The sequence below is a fragment of the Theropithecus gelada genome, chromosome 4, assembly GCF_003255815.1.
Source record: "Theropithecus gelada isolate Dixy chromosome 4, Tgel_1.0, whole genome shotgun sequence".
NCBI classification, from domain to species: domain Eukaryota; kingdom Metazoa; phylum Chordata; class Mammalia; order Primates; family Cercopithecidae; genus Theropithecus; species Theropithecus gelada.
In genome coordinates this window covers 45,885,633-45,899,926 of record NC_037671.1, presented here as the reverse complement: position 1 = coordinate 45,899,926, position 14,294 = coordinate 45,885,633, and the positions used below count along the sequence as shown (strand labels likewise).

General features: G+C 46.9%; 2 protein-coding genes across 4 annotated transcripts in view; one reads left to right on the top strand and one right to left on the bottom strand.

The window, feature by feature from the left end:
- The window catches only part of XPO5 (exportin 5), a 53,606-nt gene extending 44,665 nt beyond the window's left edge, over positions 1–8,941 (top strand). The window contains exons 23-32 of the mRNA XM_025381732.1: positions 36–172; positions 2,058–2,155; positions 3,061–3,107; positions 3,515–3,612; positions 4,511–4,573; positions 5,342–5,424; positions 6,056–6,163; positions 6,302–6,439; positions 6,630–6,794; positions 7,265–8,941. Of these exons, the coding sequence (XP_025237517.1) occupies positions 36–172; positions 2,058–2,155; positions 3,061–3,107; positions 3,515–3,612; positions 4,511–4,573; positions 5,342–5,424; positions 6,056–6,163; positions 6,302–6,439; positions 6,630–6,794; positions 7,265–7,402 (1,075 nt within the window). The 3' untranslated portion in view covers positions 7,403–8,941. The remainder of the gene's footprint in view (positions 1–35; positions 173–2,057; positions 2,156–3,060; positions 3,108–3,514; positions 3,613–4,510; positions 4,574–5,341; positions 5,425–6,055; positions 6,164–6,301; positions 6,440–6,629; positions 6,795–7,264) is intronic.
- Positions 1,673–14,268, bottom strand: POLR1C (RNA polymerase I and III subunit C). 3 transcript variants are annotated; one of them, XM_025381763.1, is made up of 9 exons: positions 14,114–14,268; positions 13,915–13,986; positions 11,852–11,959; positions 11,461–11,593; positions 11,112–11,231; positions 10,870–11,022; positions 10,523–10,672; positions 10,245–10,365; positions 1,673–1,736 (listed from the first exon to the last, which is right to left on the bottom strand). In XM_025381763.1, the coding sequence occupies exons 1-9, from the start codon at positions 14,180–14,182 to the stop codon at positions 1,673–1,675; spliced, it is 990 nt and encodes a 329-aa protein (XP_025237548.1). In that variant the 5' UTR covers positions 14,183–14,268. The 3 variants fall into 3 exon arrangements, with proteins under 3 accessions (XP_025237548.1, XP_025237546.1, XP_025237547.1); XM_025381761.1 differs by lacking the exon at positions 1,673–1,736 and adding an exon at positions 9,764–10,110 and having other exon boundaries at positions 10,249–10,365; XM_025381762.1 differs by lacking the exon at positions 1,673–1,736 and adding an exon at positions 9,764–10,110 and having other exon boundaries at positions 10,249–10,365; positions 11,112–11,228.
- Between the last annotated feature and the right edge of the window lie 26 nt (positions 14,269–14,294).

Below are 14,294 nucleotides of genomic sequence, written 5' to 3'. Positions count from 1 at the left end.
TTGTCATTGCCAGTGTTTTTTTTCCCCCTTTACAGTTTTCATATCCTAGGGAAGGCAGGCCCTTCCATGCAGCAAGACTTCTATACTGTGGAGGACCTTGCTACCCAGCTTCTCAGCTCAGCCTTTGTCAACTTGAACAATATTCCTGACTACCGACTCAGACCCATGCTTCATATCCTTTCAAAAGTCTCCACATAACCCAAAAGGTCAGAAAATTAGAGACAGAAACAGGTCACAGGAACCAGAGGGAGGAGGCAGAACTAGAAGGAAGAGATGAGATGATGTATCTAAGTGCATCATGTCATTAAAAACACTGGCAGATTGCAGGGAAAACATGAAGGCAGTCCAGATGGCCATAAACTTTTCCTTGCGGGGCAAATTTTTACCTTCCCCCCTTCTTGGAAATATTGAAGATAAAGCTTTTTTTTTTTTTTTTTTTTTGAGACAGAGTATTGCTCACTCTGTCGCCCAGGCTGGAGTATAGTGGCGTGATCTCGGCTCACAGCTTCTGCCTCCCAGGTTCAAGCGATTTTTGTACCTCAGCCTCCCAACTAGCTGTGATTACAGGCGTGCATATTTATATTTTTTGAGACAGAGTTTTGCTCTATTGCCCAGGCTAGAGTGCAGTGGTACGATCTTGCCTTACTGCAACTTCCACCTCCTGGGTTCAAGTGATTCTTGTGCCTCACCCTCCCAAGTAGCTGGGATTACAGGCACATGCTACTGCGCCCAGCTAATTTTTTTGTATTTTTAGTAGAGACAGGTTTTCGCCATGTTGGCCTCAAACTCCTGACCTCAAGTGATCTGCCCGCCTCGGCCTCCCAAAGTGCTGGGGTAACAGGTGTGAGCCACCGTGCCCAACCTAATTTTTGTATTTTTAATACAGACAGGGTTTCACCACGTTGGCCAGGCTGGTCTCCATCACCTGACCTCAAGTGATCCGCCTGCCTCGGCCTCCCAAAGTGCTGGGATTACAGGCATGAGCCACCATGCCCAGCTGTGAAACATAAAACTTTTATCCCTTTTCTGTGTTTTTAGAAGCACTTGCTTTTTTTTGAGACAGGGTCTCAGTGTTACCCAGGCAGGAGTGCAGTGGTGCTATCAAAGCTCACTGCAGGCTCAAGTGGTCCTCCCACCTCAGCTTCCTGAGGAGTTTGGACTGGACCACAGATGTGCACCACCACACCCAGCTATTTTTTTATTATTATTTGTAGAGATGGGGTCTGCATTATGTTCCCCAAGCTGGTCTCAAACTCCTGGGCTCAAGTAATCCTGCCTCAGCCTCCAAAGTGCTAGAATTACAGGCCTGAGCCATCACACCCAGCCAAAAGAAGCACTTTCACACTTCATTCTCATTCAGACCCCTAGACCCCTATTACTAGTTGAATCTCTGTCTTTCCTCTTTTTTTTTTTTTTTTTTTTTTTTTTTTGGAGATGAAGTCTCCCTCTGTCGCCCATGCTGGAGTGCAGTGGCGCAATCTCGGCTCACTGCAAGCTCCACCTCCTGGGTTCACGCCATTCTCCTGCCTCAGCCACCTGAGTAGCTGGGACTACAGGCGCCCGCCACCACGCCCGACTAATTTTTTTTTTTTTTTGTATTTTTTAGTAGAGATGGGGTTTCACCATGTTAGCCAGGATAGTCTCGCTCTCCTGACCTTGTAATCCACCTGCCTCAGCCTCCCAAAGTGCTGGGATTACAGGTGTGAGCCACCGCAGCTGCTGAGTGCTTCTTAAACCTGAAATTATAAGGAGAATGGTGAAGGAGGATTTGTTACAAGGATGTCCTCCTTCCTATTTTTTTATTCCTACTTTCTGGCCAGGGACCATAATGTGCAGCCTGACGGAAGTCCTGCTAAACTAAGAGTATAATGGAATTGAATATCAGTGCCATTTAGGATTTTAGGAAAAGAACTATAAGATTTTTCACTGTTAACACAGGATATTTTTGACATCTGGTAAATCTTTTAGGGATTGATTGTGCCCAGGGGTGCAGCCCACCACCTGACAGGTGAGGGATGTGTGCTTATGCACTAAAATTTCTTAACTTGCTGCAGCACGGGTCTTTGTAAAGCCTCTGGTGCTCTTCTGTCCCCCAGAGCACTATGAAGCCCTGGTATCCCCCATCCTCGGACCTCTTTTCACCTACCTCCATATGGTAAGATAAGTCAGGAACAGGAAGCAAAGAGTACTATTAAGGCCTGTGGCCATTTTTGACCCTTGCAAGTCAGGAGCTCCTAGAAGTGTCGTCTCCTAGCCCTGCCAGACTGGCTGGGCAGAGCTTCTACCCCAGCAGACTATCCTTGCTGTAGGATCGAGCAGCCCCCAAAGAACTAAACTGATTTAATTGCCACAAGGCAGCCTCAGTTGCAGATTCTGCTCCTAACCTCCTGTTAACTGAGGAAAGGTAAAAAGAGGAATGCTTGCTCACAGACCCTTGCCAGGAATGCTAGGTCTGTTATCCTGACTCTGGAATTAAACAGGGGACTGGCTGGGAGACCCAGGAATTCTAAAATTGTTAATTCTTTCCAAGCAAAGAAGTGTTTGAGATACCACTCTCAGCATGGATGTGGGACAGGTTATAGAAACCATAGATGGTTTTTTTTTTTTTTTTTGAGGCGGAGTCTCGCTCTGTCACCCAGGCTGGAGTGCAGTGGCCGGATCTCAGCTCACTGCAAGCTCTGCCTCCCGGGTTTAAGCCATTCTCCTGCCTCAGCCTCCCGAGTAGCTGGGACTACAGGCGCCTGCCACCTCGCCCGGCTAGTTTTTTTTGTATTTTTAGTAGAGACGGGGTTTCACTGTGTTAGCCAGGATGGTCTCGATCTCCTGACCTCGTGATCCACCCGTCTCGGCCTCCCAAAGTGCTGGGATTACAGGCTTGAGCCACCGCGCCCGGCCCATAGATGGTTTTTTTAACCTTGTGGTGTGGAGTCTACAGAGGTTGTCATTGATGTCTAGAATCATCCTTGGCTAATTTTAATCATGAAGTGGACTTGACTTTAGATACTATGTATTCCAATCCTTTCCCCAATTCTAGCATTTATTTCCTTTGTGTTTTCCCAGAGGCTTTCCCAGAAATGGCAAGTTATCAACCAAAGGAGCCTGCTCTGGTAAGGGATACCTACCCACTCTTCTTGGTGGATGAGCTGGCAGCCAGATTTGGGGTGGGGAAAGGAAGCGGGCAGGGATTCTGCTGTCGCAGGGTAGAAGAGCAGTAGGTTGTAGTCATTCTCAGTCTAGGTGATACATGGCTTGTCTGGACAGGCTGTGACCAGCAGGCAGACTGAGATCCAGCCTTTATAGGGGCTACTGTTACCTTACTCACTTATTTTGACTCTGTAATGTCTATCCAACTGGACAGAATCACTAGTAATAATGTCCTTCAGTGGATCACTGCTGTCCATTCCCAACTTTTGCATAAAACGAAGACTCGAAGAAAGTGGTCACAGAGAGTCTGATTAGGGTCACTGCTTTCTTTCTGCACTCCTGTGGGACTTGGCCCTCTGGTTTTCTGCAGTGGAGAAGATGAGGCTGCAGATGAAAACCCAGAGTCTCAAGAGATGCTGGAGGAGCAACTGGTGAGGATGTTAACCCGAGAAGTCATGGACCTAATCAGTAAGTGGCAAGTAGAAACTGGGGCTATAGAGAATTTTCCTGGAAAAGAGCTGGTCACTCAGCCAACTCCACGAAGGCCTGACTAATGCAAAGGATTCATGTTTGCGGCCGGGCATGGTGGATTGCGAGGTCAAAAGATCGAGACCAGCCTGGCCAACATGGTGAAACTCTGTCTCTCCTAACAATACAAAAATTAGCTAGGCGTGGTGGCGTACGCCTGTAGTCCAGCTACTGGGGAGGCTGAGGTAGGAAAATCGCTTGAACCTGGGAGGCAGAGGTTGCAGTGAGCTGAGATCACACCACTGCACTCCAGCCTGGTGAAAGAGACTCCATCTCAAAGAAAAGGATTCATGTTTGCAGCCATACTGACAGATCTAAAAGAAATAACTAGACAGAAGCAAGGCAGTGCTGAAGTCAACCTAAGGACAATTTATGAATTGCAAGCTGAATAGTACCAAAGCCAGAATATGGGGAAACAATCTAAAATAGCAGGAGGAATTTGGATTCACTAGGAAAAACTTCCTAGTTTTCTCAAAATATGGAAATGTTTTAAATTCTTGGACATGGAGACTGTTAATTTTCTTTTTGTTTTTACTGTGTCATTTTGTTTGAGATTCAAAGTAGACCAGGGATGTATCAAGCACCCTCTCCTAGTCACTCACTCTCACAGAATTCTGTAATTTTCTCTCAGCTAGTTGAACTTGAAGGAACAAAAACAGTTCAGTCATCAGAATGCCTCTATTTCTATTGGTGAAGCTAATTCTTGTGCCTTGGACAGTACCCCCATCTTCCACCTTCCTCACCTGGCCAGAGACAGGTTGGGATCGGTGGGCCTGAGGTGGCTGTTGTGGTAGTATATACCCACCCTTCACCTAGTAATCCTGCTTTCTTGCTTTAGCGGTTTGCTGTGTTTCAAAGAAGGGTGCTGACCACAGTAGTGCTCCCCCAGCAGATGGAGACGGTAAGTGAGCCTGTGAGACCTTGGAGGTGTGCTCTTAGCCTCCTAAATACTGTTCCTTCTGAACCAGGGCGGTTTCCTTGCAGTCTGGTGAGGAGACACCCTACATCTAGTTGTCATCTCTGGACCAGCCCTCTTGCTGTGTGCCTCCATCATACTCCCACCTCCAAGCCTTTGCACTTGCTGTTTCCTCTGTCTTGGATGATTTTCTCCCAACCATATACGTGATCTATTCCCTTGCTTCATTCCAATGTCACCTCTTCCAAGAGATCATCCATGACCAACTTATCAAAAATAGTAACCCCAGCTACTCTGTATTCCTCTGCTTTATTCTTCTTAATAGCACTTGTCACTGCACATTATGTTTTTTTTTTATGTATTCCTTTCTTACATATTTCCCATGTTAGAATGTAAACTCCCATCAGGGAAGGGATCTATTGTCCTATTCCTTTTATCCCCAGTAACTAGATCAGTGCCTGGTACAGAGGGTGCTCAAATATTTGTCCAACAACAAAGTATCTTCAGTATTTGCAGCTTTTTGTGTTTCTGCCTAGAAGCTCCCGTTTCCCTCATGTACGGCTTGGGTGCATCTCTAGAAGATTGGCCATGGGCATGGGCTATTATTATGTGGAGGTGGGAGGGGTCCCAGTACTACTTAGCCACCAGTTAACCTAGAACACGCAGCTTTGCTTTTTTTGCGCTTCTGTCAGAACAAGATATTCTTCTCTGTTCTGAAAGGATGGAGCTTAACATTCTACTCTCTGATAACAGATGAAGAAATGATGGCCACAGAGGTCACCCCCTCAGCTATGGCAGAGCTTACAGACCTGGGCAAATGTCTGATGAAGCATGAGGTGGGTAGAAGGAGCAGGTGATACCTTTACTCCTTGCCCAGGTGGGGAGCCACCTTTTACTTTTCTTGCTCTATGGTGCTATCAAGAGTTTTTTGTAATACTCTTTTGTTATGTAAGTTCCTGGTTCTTAAGGCCCCAGAAAAAAACGAGGGAAAAGGTGCAATGCCATGGTGTCTCCCATACCAGCCTAGGCAGGGGCTCTCAGGAAAACACATAGTAGGCACACTGATGCAGATCCCTGGTGTTTAGCCTCCCCCAGCCAGGCCTGAGCTTTGTCTCCATCCTGTACATACAGGTTTTCTCACATTTTGGTTTTTTCTTTTTGACTGGCAATACACAAAAATAGAGGAAGTAAACTCACTTCTTTTATTTTTCCTGCTTCGCTATTTAAAACTCCAGCTCCTAAGCCAGGCATGGTGGTGCACACCTGTAGTCCCAGCTGTTTGGGAGGCTGAGATGGGAGAATAGCTTGAGCCCAGGAGTTCAAGACCAGCCTGGGCAACAAAACAAGGACCCCATCTTTAGAGGGGGGAGGAAAAAAAAAAACAACCTCCAGCTCCTGATGTATAATAATAATCAGAGAAAATTGTGCTGCTTTTCCCACTGTAATCCTTCATCCTTTCCTGTTCAGGATGTTTGTACAGCGCTATTAATTACAGCCTTCAATTCCCTGGCCTGGAAGGATACTCTGTCCTGCCAGAGGACGACCTCACAGCTCTGCTGGCCTCTCCTCAAACAAGTATGGTGGTTCACCCCTTTTCCCTGCCCCTCATAGAAGGTTTGGGTCATGCAGATTGACTAAATCATTCAGAAGAATTGGGGTGCTGAGGCCTTGAGAGAGGCCCCCTGTGGCCCTAAAGCACAGCTGTCTCCCCAGGTGCTGTCAGGGACACTGCTCGCAGATGCAGTTACGTGGCTTTTCACCAGTGTGCTGAAAGGCTTACAGATGCACGGGCAGCACGACGGGTGCATGGCTTCCCTGGTCCATCTGGCCTTCCAGATATACGAGGCGTTGGTGAGTGGGGAAAGCATGGGGGCAGGATGGCTGCAGCTTTATCACTCAGTCTGCTTCTAGTCTCTTGGGCCTTATCCTAAATCCAGGCACCTGCCAAATTGCTGGTGCTAGCTCTGAGAAATGGGTGTGGCAGGAAATGGGGAGGGTGGCAATAACCTACATCCAGTAAGTTTATTCCTGCTGGTATCAGCGCCCCAGGTACCTGGAGATAAGAGCTGTAATGGAGCAAATCCCTGAAATACAGAAGGACTCACTGGACCAGTTTGACTGCAAGCTTTTAAACCCCTCCCTGCAGAAAGTGGCTGACAAGCGCCGAAAGGACCAATTCAAACGCCTCATTGCTGGTTGCATAGGGGTAGGTCACGCACCTTCATTAGTGCACCCAACCCCCTTCTTAAATCATGTGTATGGGCAAACCTTATAAACCAACTGTAGTTATTGACCATTATGGTGATATAATTTTTTTTTTTTTTTTTTTGAGACAGGGTTTCATTCTTGTTGCCCAGGCTGGAATGCGGTGGTGCAATCTCAGCTCACCACAGCCGCCACCTCCTAGGTTCAAACGATTCTCCTGCCTCCGCCTCCCAAGTAGCTGGGATTACAGGCATGCGCCACCACACCTGGCTAATTTTTTGTATTTTTAGTAGAGACACGGTCTCTCCATGTTGGTCAGGCTGGTCTTGAACTCCTGACCTCAGGTGATCCACCCGCCTTGGCCTCCCAAAAGTGTTGGGATTACAGGCGTGAGCCACTGCGCCAGACCAAGAGAATCTGCAACTACTACTTAGGGCCCAGCATTAATTCTTTCTCATTTGTTTTCCACAGAAACCCTTGGGAGAGCAGTTCCGAAAAGAAGTTCACATTAAGAATCTTCCCTCACTTTTCAAAAAAACAAAGCCAATGCTGGAGACAGAGGTGCTGGACAATGATGGGGGTGGCCTGGCCACCATCTTTGAACCCTGAATCAATTTTTTGGGCATCCTTCCTCGGCCTTTCTTGTCATCTCTTCTTTCCCTTTGTAGCTAATCTCTAGGCCCTTCTTGCACTGCCACCTCACTTTCCACTATTGTCAGCCTGGAGAGAGATCCAGGTCTGGAGCTGGAGAGAACAGGCCCTGTGCAGGACCAGAAGTAATTATACTAAAGTATCAAGAAAGGGGGTTAGGGCTTAAACCATTCTGTCTAGATGTCCCAGATAGTTCCCATTCTACTTGGAGATTTGGCTTTTCCAAGAAAAGCTAGAGCAGAGCAGCCCTTCTCCCACAAGCCCTCCCACCCCTGTGCAGCCACATACCTGTACAGAATGGTAACTAGGGATGCCGTGCCCAACACTGCGACTAGCAAGGCTCGCAGCAAGAGCACAGCCCTCAACTACTTGTGCCAGAGTTTCTCTTGGACCACTCCAACTCCCACTGAGCCCTTTTGCTGCTGGGCTGGCAGGAAACTTGCCCCACTCCCTAAGGGGCACGTCTGGGTTAGGTGCTAAGTGCTGAAAAGAACTTGGCCAGTTCTCTCAACTTTGCTTTGGGCAAGAATCTGGTCACCTGATGGGACGCATGGCATAGGCTACTGCTAAACTTGGCACAGTGTCAAGTATAGTACCTCCAAGGACCAGGGCTGGTCAGTCTTTAGTGCTAACATCCCCTTTAGAGCTCACACATCTTGCCCTTCCAGACTGATGAATGACCCCTCAGTCTGGCTTCCCCAGCCTCAAGGTCCACTCAGGCACAAGAGCCACAGTACCCTAGAGAGTGTCACATGACACCATTGTCATCCAAGGATAAAACAGACCAACTAGGCTACATCTGTGATAAGCAGCTAGCAAAGCCACTGGTCTTCTAGGACTAAGACCAGGTGCCTTCCGCAATCTCATGGTCTTTCAGGTCCCTGGTTACTTTTCTCAATGGCCATCTCCAAAAGAAAAGAATACATGCCTTCGCATCACAACCTGTACTGTGAGTCCATTCTAGAGGTCACTGAAAGGCCCTATAAACAGGACTCGGATATGGGACCTGGCCCTGACGTCATTACTGGCCATAAAGGCAGACTTAATCCATACAGAAACCAGTGTGTCCATGTGCTCTGCACAAAAACAGACCTGTTGTCCACCAATCCACTGACAAGAGGGTTTCCATGAGAGCCGAAGTGGACTGAAGCTATAGTTTTTAGCTGGTGCGGGCCAGAGGCAGGGTCAGATTGGGAAGAGGTAAAGCTGAGGAAGCAGAAGTTGGAGTCTCATGTTGCTCCCTCTTCCTGTGTGGTGCTCTGGGTTCCTGTGGATTGTGAAGGCGATCTCAAGAGTGTTTCCCTCCAAACCTGATAGCTGCCTATTCCTGTCTGGTTGGGGCTGTGGAGGGTGTAGTTGTATTTATTGTGTTGTAATATTTTTAACATCCTGTGACTTCATGCTAGAAGTTTTCTATTGTTTATAGAAACTTTTTGTAGAAACATTAACTCTAAAGCACATCTGCATGTCAGTAAAAGTCTCAGTTTCATACAGAAAGGGACCCATCTGCCTTTTTCAACCTAGTCTTAAAACCAGTGACATACTCCAGAGTTACTCCATGAGCACCCTGCAAAAGGGGACTGAACAGGAAGAAATGTGACTGATGAACCTGGTCTCTCAAGCTTTCTGAAATGGTGTGCCAGTTAAAAAAGGATTTCTATCCTGACACACCCAGACTAGGCAGCCCATACCATTCTCACAGTGTCTTTCGTATGTGGCTGCTGGGCCTGGCCCAAAGGAATTGCTACTGTTCTTTGTTGGAGCTGTCAATAGCGACATGAACTTCCCTGGTAATCTGGGAGACAGGTGAAATGGTGCATTCACTCTAGCTTGAATGTTTTTCTAGGGGTTTGGCTGTACTCCCAGAAACCACCTTAATTTGCCAATTCTCAGGAGGTGTTTTTTGTTGTTTTTGAGACAGGGTCTCACTGTTACCCAGGCTGGAGTGTACATCTGATGTTCTTAATTGCTTAAGGTCAAACCAGTTCTGAAGTGAGGCCCTGTTTTTCGCAGTGGCTCACACCTGTAATCCCAACACTTTGGGAGGCCCCAAGGCAGACAGATCACTTGAGGTCAGGAGTTTGAGACCAGTCTGACCAACATGGTGAAACCCTCTCTCTACTAAAAATACAAAAAATTACACATAGCCAGGCGTGGTGGTACACACCTGTAGTCCCAGCTACTCGGGAGGCTGAGGCAAGAGAATTGCTTGAACCCAGGAGGAGGAGGTTGCAGTGAGCAGAGATTGCACCATTGCACTCCAGCCTGGGCAACAGAGTGAGACTCTGTCTCAAAAAACATAAAAGTAGTCTCAAAAAGTTTTGTTTGGACATGAGTTTATTTACATCTAAGACCTTATAAAGGCCTAATAAAGGCCTAAAAGTCTCATTTTATGGCACATTTAACAAAATGTATTGATTAAAAATAAAGCTGGAATTGTCCCAGAAAACTCAGGATCCCTAGTCACACTGGGCTCTCTGTACAGCAGTCCTGTAGGGTGGGTCAGTCAGAACCCAAAGCTTCAGCTTGCCTCAGGAACATCCAAGCTCAGTCCATCTGAACCGCATCTAGTTCATCCAAGAAGCGCCGGCACTTCCCCATCAGTACTTTGATGGCTTCACTCACCAGCACATCTGGTGGCAACACCCCCGTTGACTCAACAGAGACTGGGGATCAAAGAGACACTTTAGCCTAGGCAGGGCTTGCCTGTAGAAAGCCCCTGTTACTCAAACTTCACATCTAGACTGGAAGGAAGCTGCAGCACCAAAGAGTACTGCCCACTCATCTCACCACTTCATACTCACAGATATAATGATCTCGAACCCGGGCAAGCCTCACAACCTTCTTTAGCTTCTCATGCCGGAAGATTTCTCTGCTGAAGGTATCCAGCCGGGGGTTGGCAACTCTGGCCACCTTTTTACCTAATGAGAACAAACCACGTTTTTTTATTCTTTTTTCTAATTTGCCTCTTGGTAGCAAACCATGTTATACTTTTAGGAACCCAGGGTTTTTATTTCTGTCACCTTCAAAGAAAATATAATTTAGGTCCTAACCTGAACAGCACCCCAAATACCATACCTTGGACTTCCTGCACCTCAATAACACCAGGTGAGAAGCACCTGCTCAACTCCTCAGCTGCCTCCCCTTCCACGGGCTCAAGGAGGGTGATGTCTGGCAGGAGCCTATAACTGGCTGTTGCCACTGGTGAAAACTTGGCATGATCTTTGCCTGGAGAGGAAGAGAGAAAGTGCCTATATGAAACCCTTCTAGGATTAGGAAGAATACTCTTCCTAAGCTGCTAACAGCAAAAGCACAATGCTCTTGGCTTTCTACCTGCTAGGAATATCTCAGCTGAGTTCTCTAGTCAGCTTGCCCCACTGCAACCAAACTACCCCTCTTCCCAGGAAGGAACACAGGGTTCTCACCAATGCCCTTGACACAGTGCATGAGCAGGTCAATTTCTTGGCCAGGCCGCAGCTGAGCAATGAGGATGTCATCGTGCACTGGTCGGATAGTGCCCTCTGGGAAAAGATCAGCCTGGTTCCCCAGGGGGATCCATATCATATGCCTGGTATACACTGGAGGAAAAACATGTCAAAAGATCTCAGTTCCTAAAACTAGCAGCCACCCACAGGTGGGGCCTCTTCCTCACCCTACCACTACTTACCTTTGTGGTTCACATACAGTTCGTTGGGGTCAGAGGAATCTTTAGCAGCATGGGGGTTCCGAGTGCATCTGACTTGGAGACGAAACTGTAGAGTATCTATCTCTGTGCCGTCTTCATCTCCTGCACAAATGGAGGGAGCTCTTAAGAACTAGTAAACATCTGAGTGCCAGCACTATGCTGAATGCTTTACATATGTGTCCCATTAATTATGGCAAACTTGGGAAGCCAAGGCAAGTGTTCTCACAGATGAAAAACACTGATGTACAAAGATAAGTAACTTACCCAGCATCACAGTCAACCAGGATTTGAACCCAGACAGTCCACTTCTCCCAAAATTTCATTTTCTTACCTTGATTCCGATACTCAAAAAGACGGGGATCAGCATGAATGGGAATGAGCCCCAGACGGTGAGCAAGGATCTCATCCTGAACAATGGATGTATTATTGTACACCAGGACCTTCTCCACAGCCATAGTTGGCACCTGCCCAAGGAAAAATAACCACTTATCTGCAAAAACCCAACAGACCCCCTACCTATCCCCACAACCCCACCCTCCAGAGGTAAGGAGCTATCTCTCTTCCTAGAATGTTTAATGAGAAATTTACAAAGAATGAGAAGGTAAAATGCTCAGCAAAATTCCAGGAAAAATGAGGGAAGGACAGCTTGAGACAATTCTCCAAGTGAGGTGTCAGTGCAGTTCCCAAAGCAACTCCAGCCTTGTCACCATGCCTGCCAATACCTCAGCTAACAGAATTCGTCGAAAAGCATTGGCAATGGCTGCGTCAATTCCCACCATGTCGAACTCCAGTGAGTTTTCATCCATGTGTACTACATCCACACGGAAATTCTAGAGGGACAGGAAAAACATTTAAGTGAAACCTGCTCTCTCTGTAATATCTCTTCATACCTCCCCCTTAGATAATTCCCTCAAGTATTATCCTCTCGTCCAAAAACCTCCCTTTGCCCAGATGTCCCTTATTAAATATTTTCTCGCCCAGTGCTTTAGTTTCATAAAAAGTCTCCATTTTTGTCGTCCATTCATTAAAACCCTATGCAAATATGGCTTCCAACCAAACCATCCACAGAAGCTATTCCACTAAAGAACAGAAACTACCATAGTGCTTAGTCCTGTTGACACTACCCAGTCCTCTTACTAGACTTCTGTTATGCTTGACATTGATTAAAAAACCTCCTCCTGGCCCAGCACGGTGACTCACACCTGTAATCCCAGCACTATGGGAGGTCGAGGGGCGGATCACAAGGTCAGGAGTTTGAGACCAGCCTGGCCAGCATGGTGAAACCCCATCTCTACTAAAAATACAAAAAATTAGCTGGGCATGGTGGCGCGTAGCTGTAGTCCCAGCTACTCGGGAGGCTGAGGCAGGAGAACTGCCAGAACCCAGGAGGCGGAGGTTGCAGTGAGCCAAGATTGCATCACTGCACTCCAGCCTGGGAGATAAGAGTGTCTCATGAAAAGGAAAAAAAAAAATCCCCTTTTTTGAACGATTCCCCTGGTTTCTGAGCTCCACTCTTCTTCCTTCTCTGATGATCAACTTCCACCCATCTCTAAATTTGCCAGGTTCTTGTCTCTCTCCCAGGTCACCTTAACTGTACTAACAGTTTTAGCAACTATCTGTTCTGACGACTCCCAAAATTTTATCTCACTTCTGATCTCATTTCAAGCATGCAGTCTTCTAGCCTGCTAGATTTCTCCACATACAGAAAACAATGCATCATCATCCCTGTTCCCCAGACCCATTTCTCCTCTTAGTAAATGATACCACAAAGCAAAAAGCAGTTCCCAAGCCAGAAAAAGTCATTTTATGCTACCCCCACAGCCTTTATCCAAGCAATCATAAATTTACCTTATATTCTTCCTTTGCTCTATTTCTACCATCAGTCTTAGTTCATATCTTCAACCTCAGCTTCCCTTACAACAGATCTGCCTGCTCCATATGATCCTCCTCAAACTCATTCCCTCCCAGCCATCAAGGTTGCAAATCTGATCATGTCTGCTTAAGAAACTATTCAAGCTCCCTATCATCCACAGTGTGACACACTTCAATCTTGCCGACCACTCATGCCAGAACTACTTGGACATTCCCGGAGCACATGTCACAGAAGTCATAATTTTTTTTCAAGCATTAGCCTTTTTCATTGTTCATACTTTATTCCTTGTATCAACAGGTTAAAAAAGTAAAATTTTCCCAGGCACTGATTTACACATCATGTTTATAAGCTGCATAAAGGATAACATTTAGGTCAGTTGCATAAAGGGTAACATTCAGTAATCTATTTAAATGCAATTTTAACCCTTATTTTAAGCTAACTGAAACAATAATACAAAAGACTAAATACACACAAAACCTGCATATCCTGAACTTCACTGACGTGAAACTCAAATCTTTCATAATTCAACTCCTGTTTTTTTTTACTTACCATTCAAGGTTCAATTCAGATGTCCCCTCCTCTTGAAATGTTAAGTACCTCTCGGCCCCTCTTCCTCGTCTCAGCGGAATGCTCCCCACCCCAACCCTGCCGTCTTCATCGCTATCAACCACCTTCACCATATTACACTAGATGCACTTGTTTATACGCACCATTCCTCAACAAGACGGAATATCTCTGCAGAACTGGGTAGAAACCCTGTCTAATTTGGCCTGTAAACGGAGCGTCTAGCACATTGCTCAACAAACACAAACGGAGCGACCCCCAAAAGCAGCTGCTGAGACAGACACAGGCTGCTCAGGCCATAGGGTCTGGCCTTCATAACCCTCCCCAGACAACTTCGGCCCCACTTACCTTCTCGAAGCGGTCCTGGTCCCAGGCATCATCATAACCGGAATAGTTTCCGGGAAAGTCAGTGGTATGGACCTAGAGCAAAGGGACGAGTTTGTCCACGAAGGGACAATGAGCCCACGGCTATCCCCACGCCAATCCCAAGACCCACTCCTGTTCCGCTCTCATTCCTCCCGCCCGAGCTCAAGGCCACAAGGCTTACATTGCGAACCCCAAACTCCCCCAGAACCACGCGGCCCCGCATCTCCTCCACCGCCTGAGAAGCCGCCATCTTCAATCTCTCCACGAGACTAGAGGCTCTATCTGGCGCGTGCGTCCTAGTAGCCTAGCTCCGTCTCCGTGGCAACGCGCCACCTCCTGGAATCTTAAATATCGCGAGACTT

Bases quoted from the DNA above. Each gene is read 5' to 3' on its own strand.
- POLR1C (XM_025381761.1), bottom strand. From the start codon at position 14,182: ATGGCGGCTTCTCAGGCGGTGGAGGAGATGCGGGGCCGCGTGGTTCTG. The intron at 11,594-11,851 runs GTATTGGCAGGC...TTCCTTGGGCAG, and splicing joins GACGAATTCTGTTAGCTGAG to GTGCCAACTATGGCTGTGGA. The intron at 10,111-10,248 runs GTGAGTATGAAG...TTTGATCCCCAG, and splicing joins GGTTCGAGATCATTATATCT to TCTCTGTTGAGTCAACGGGG.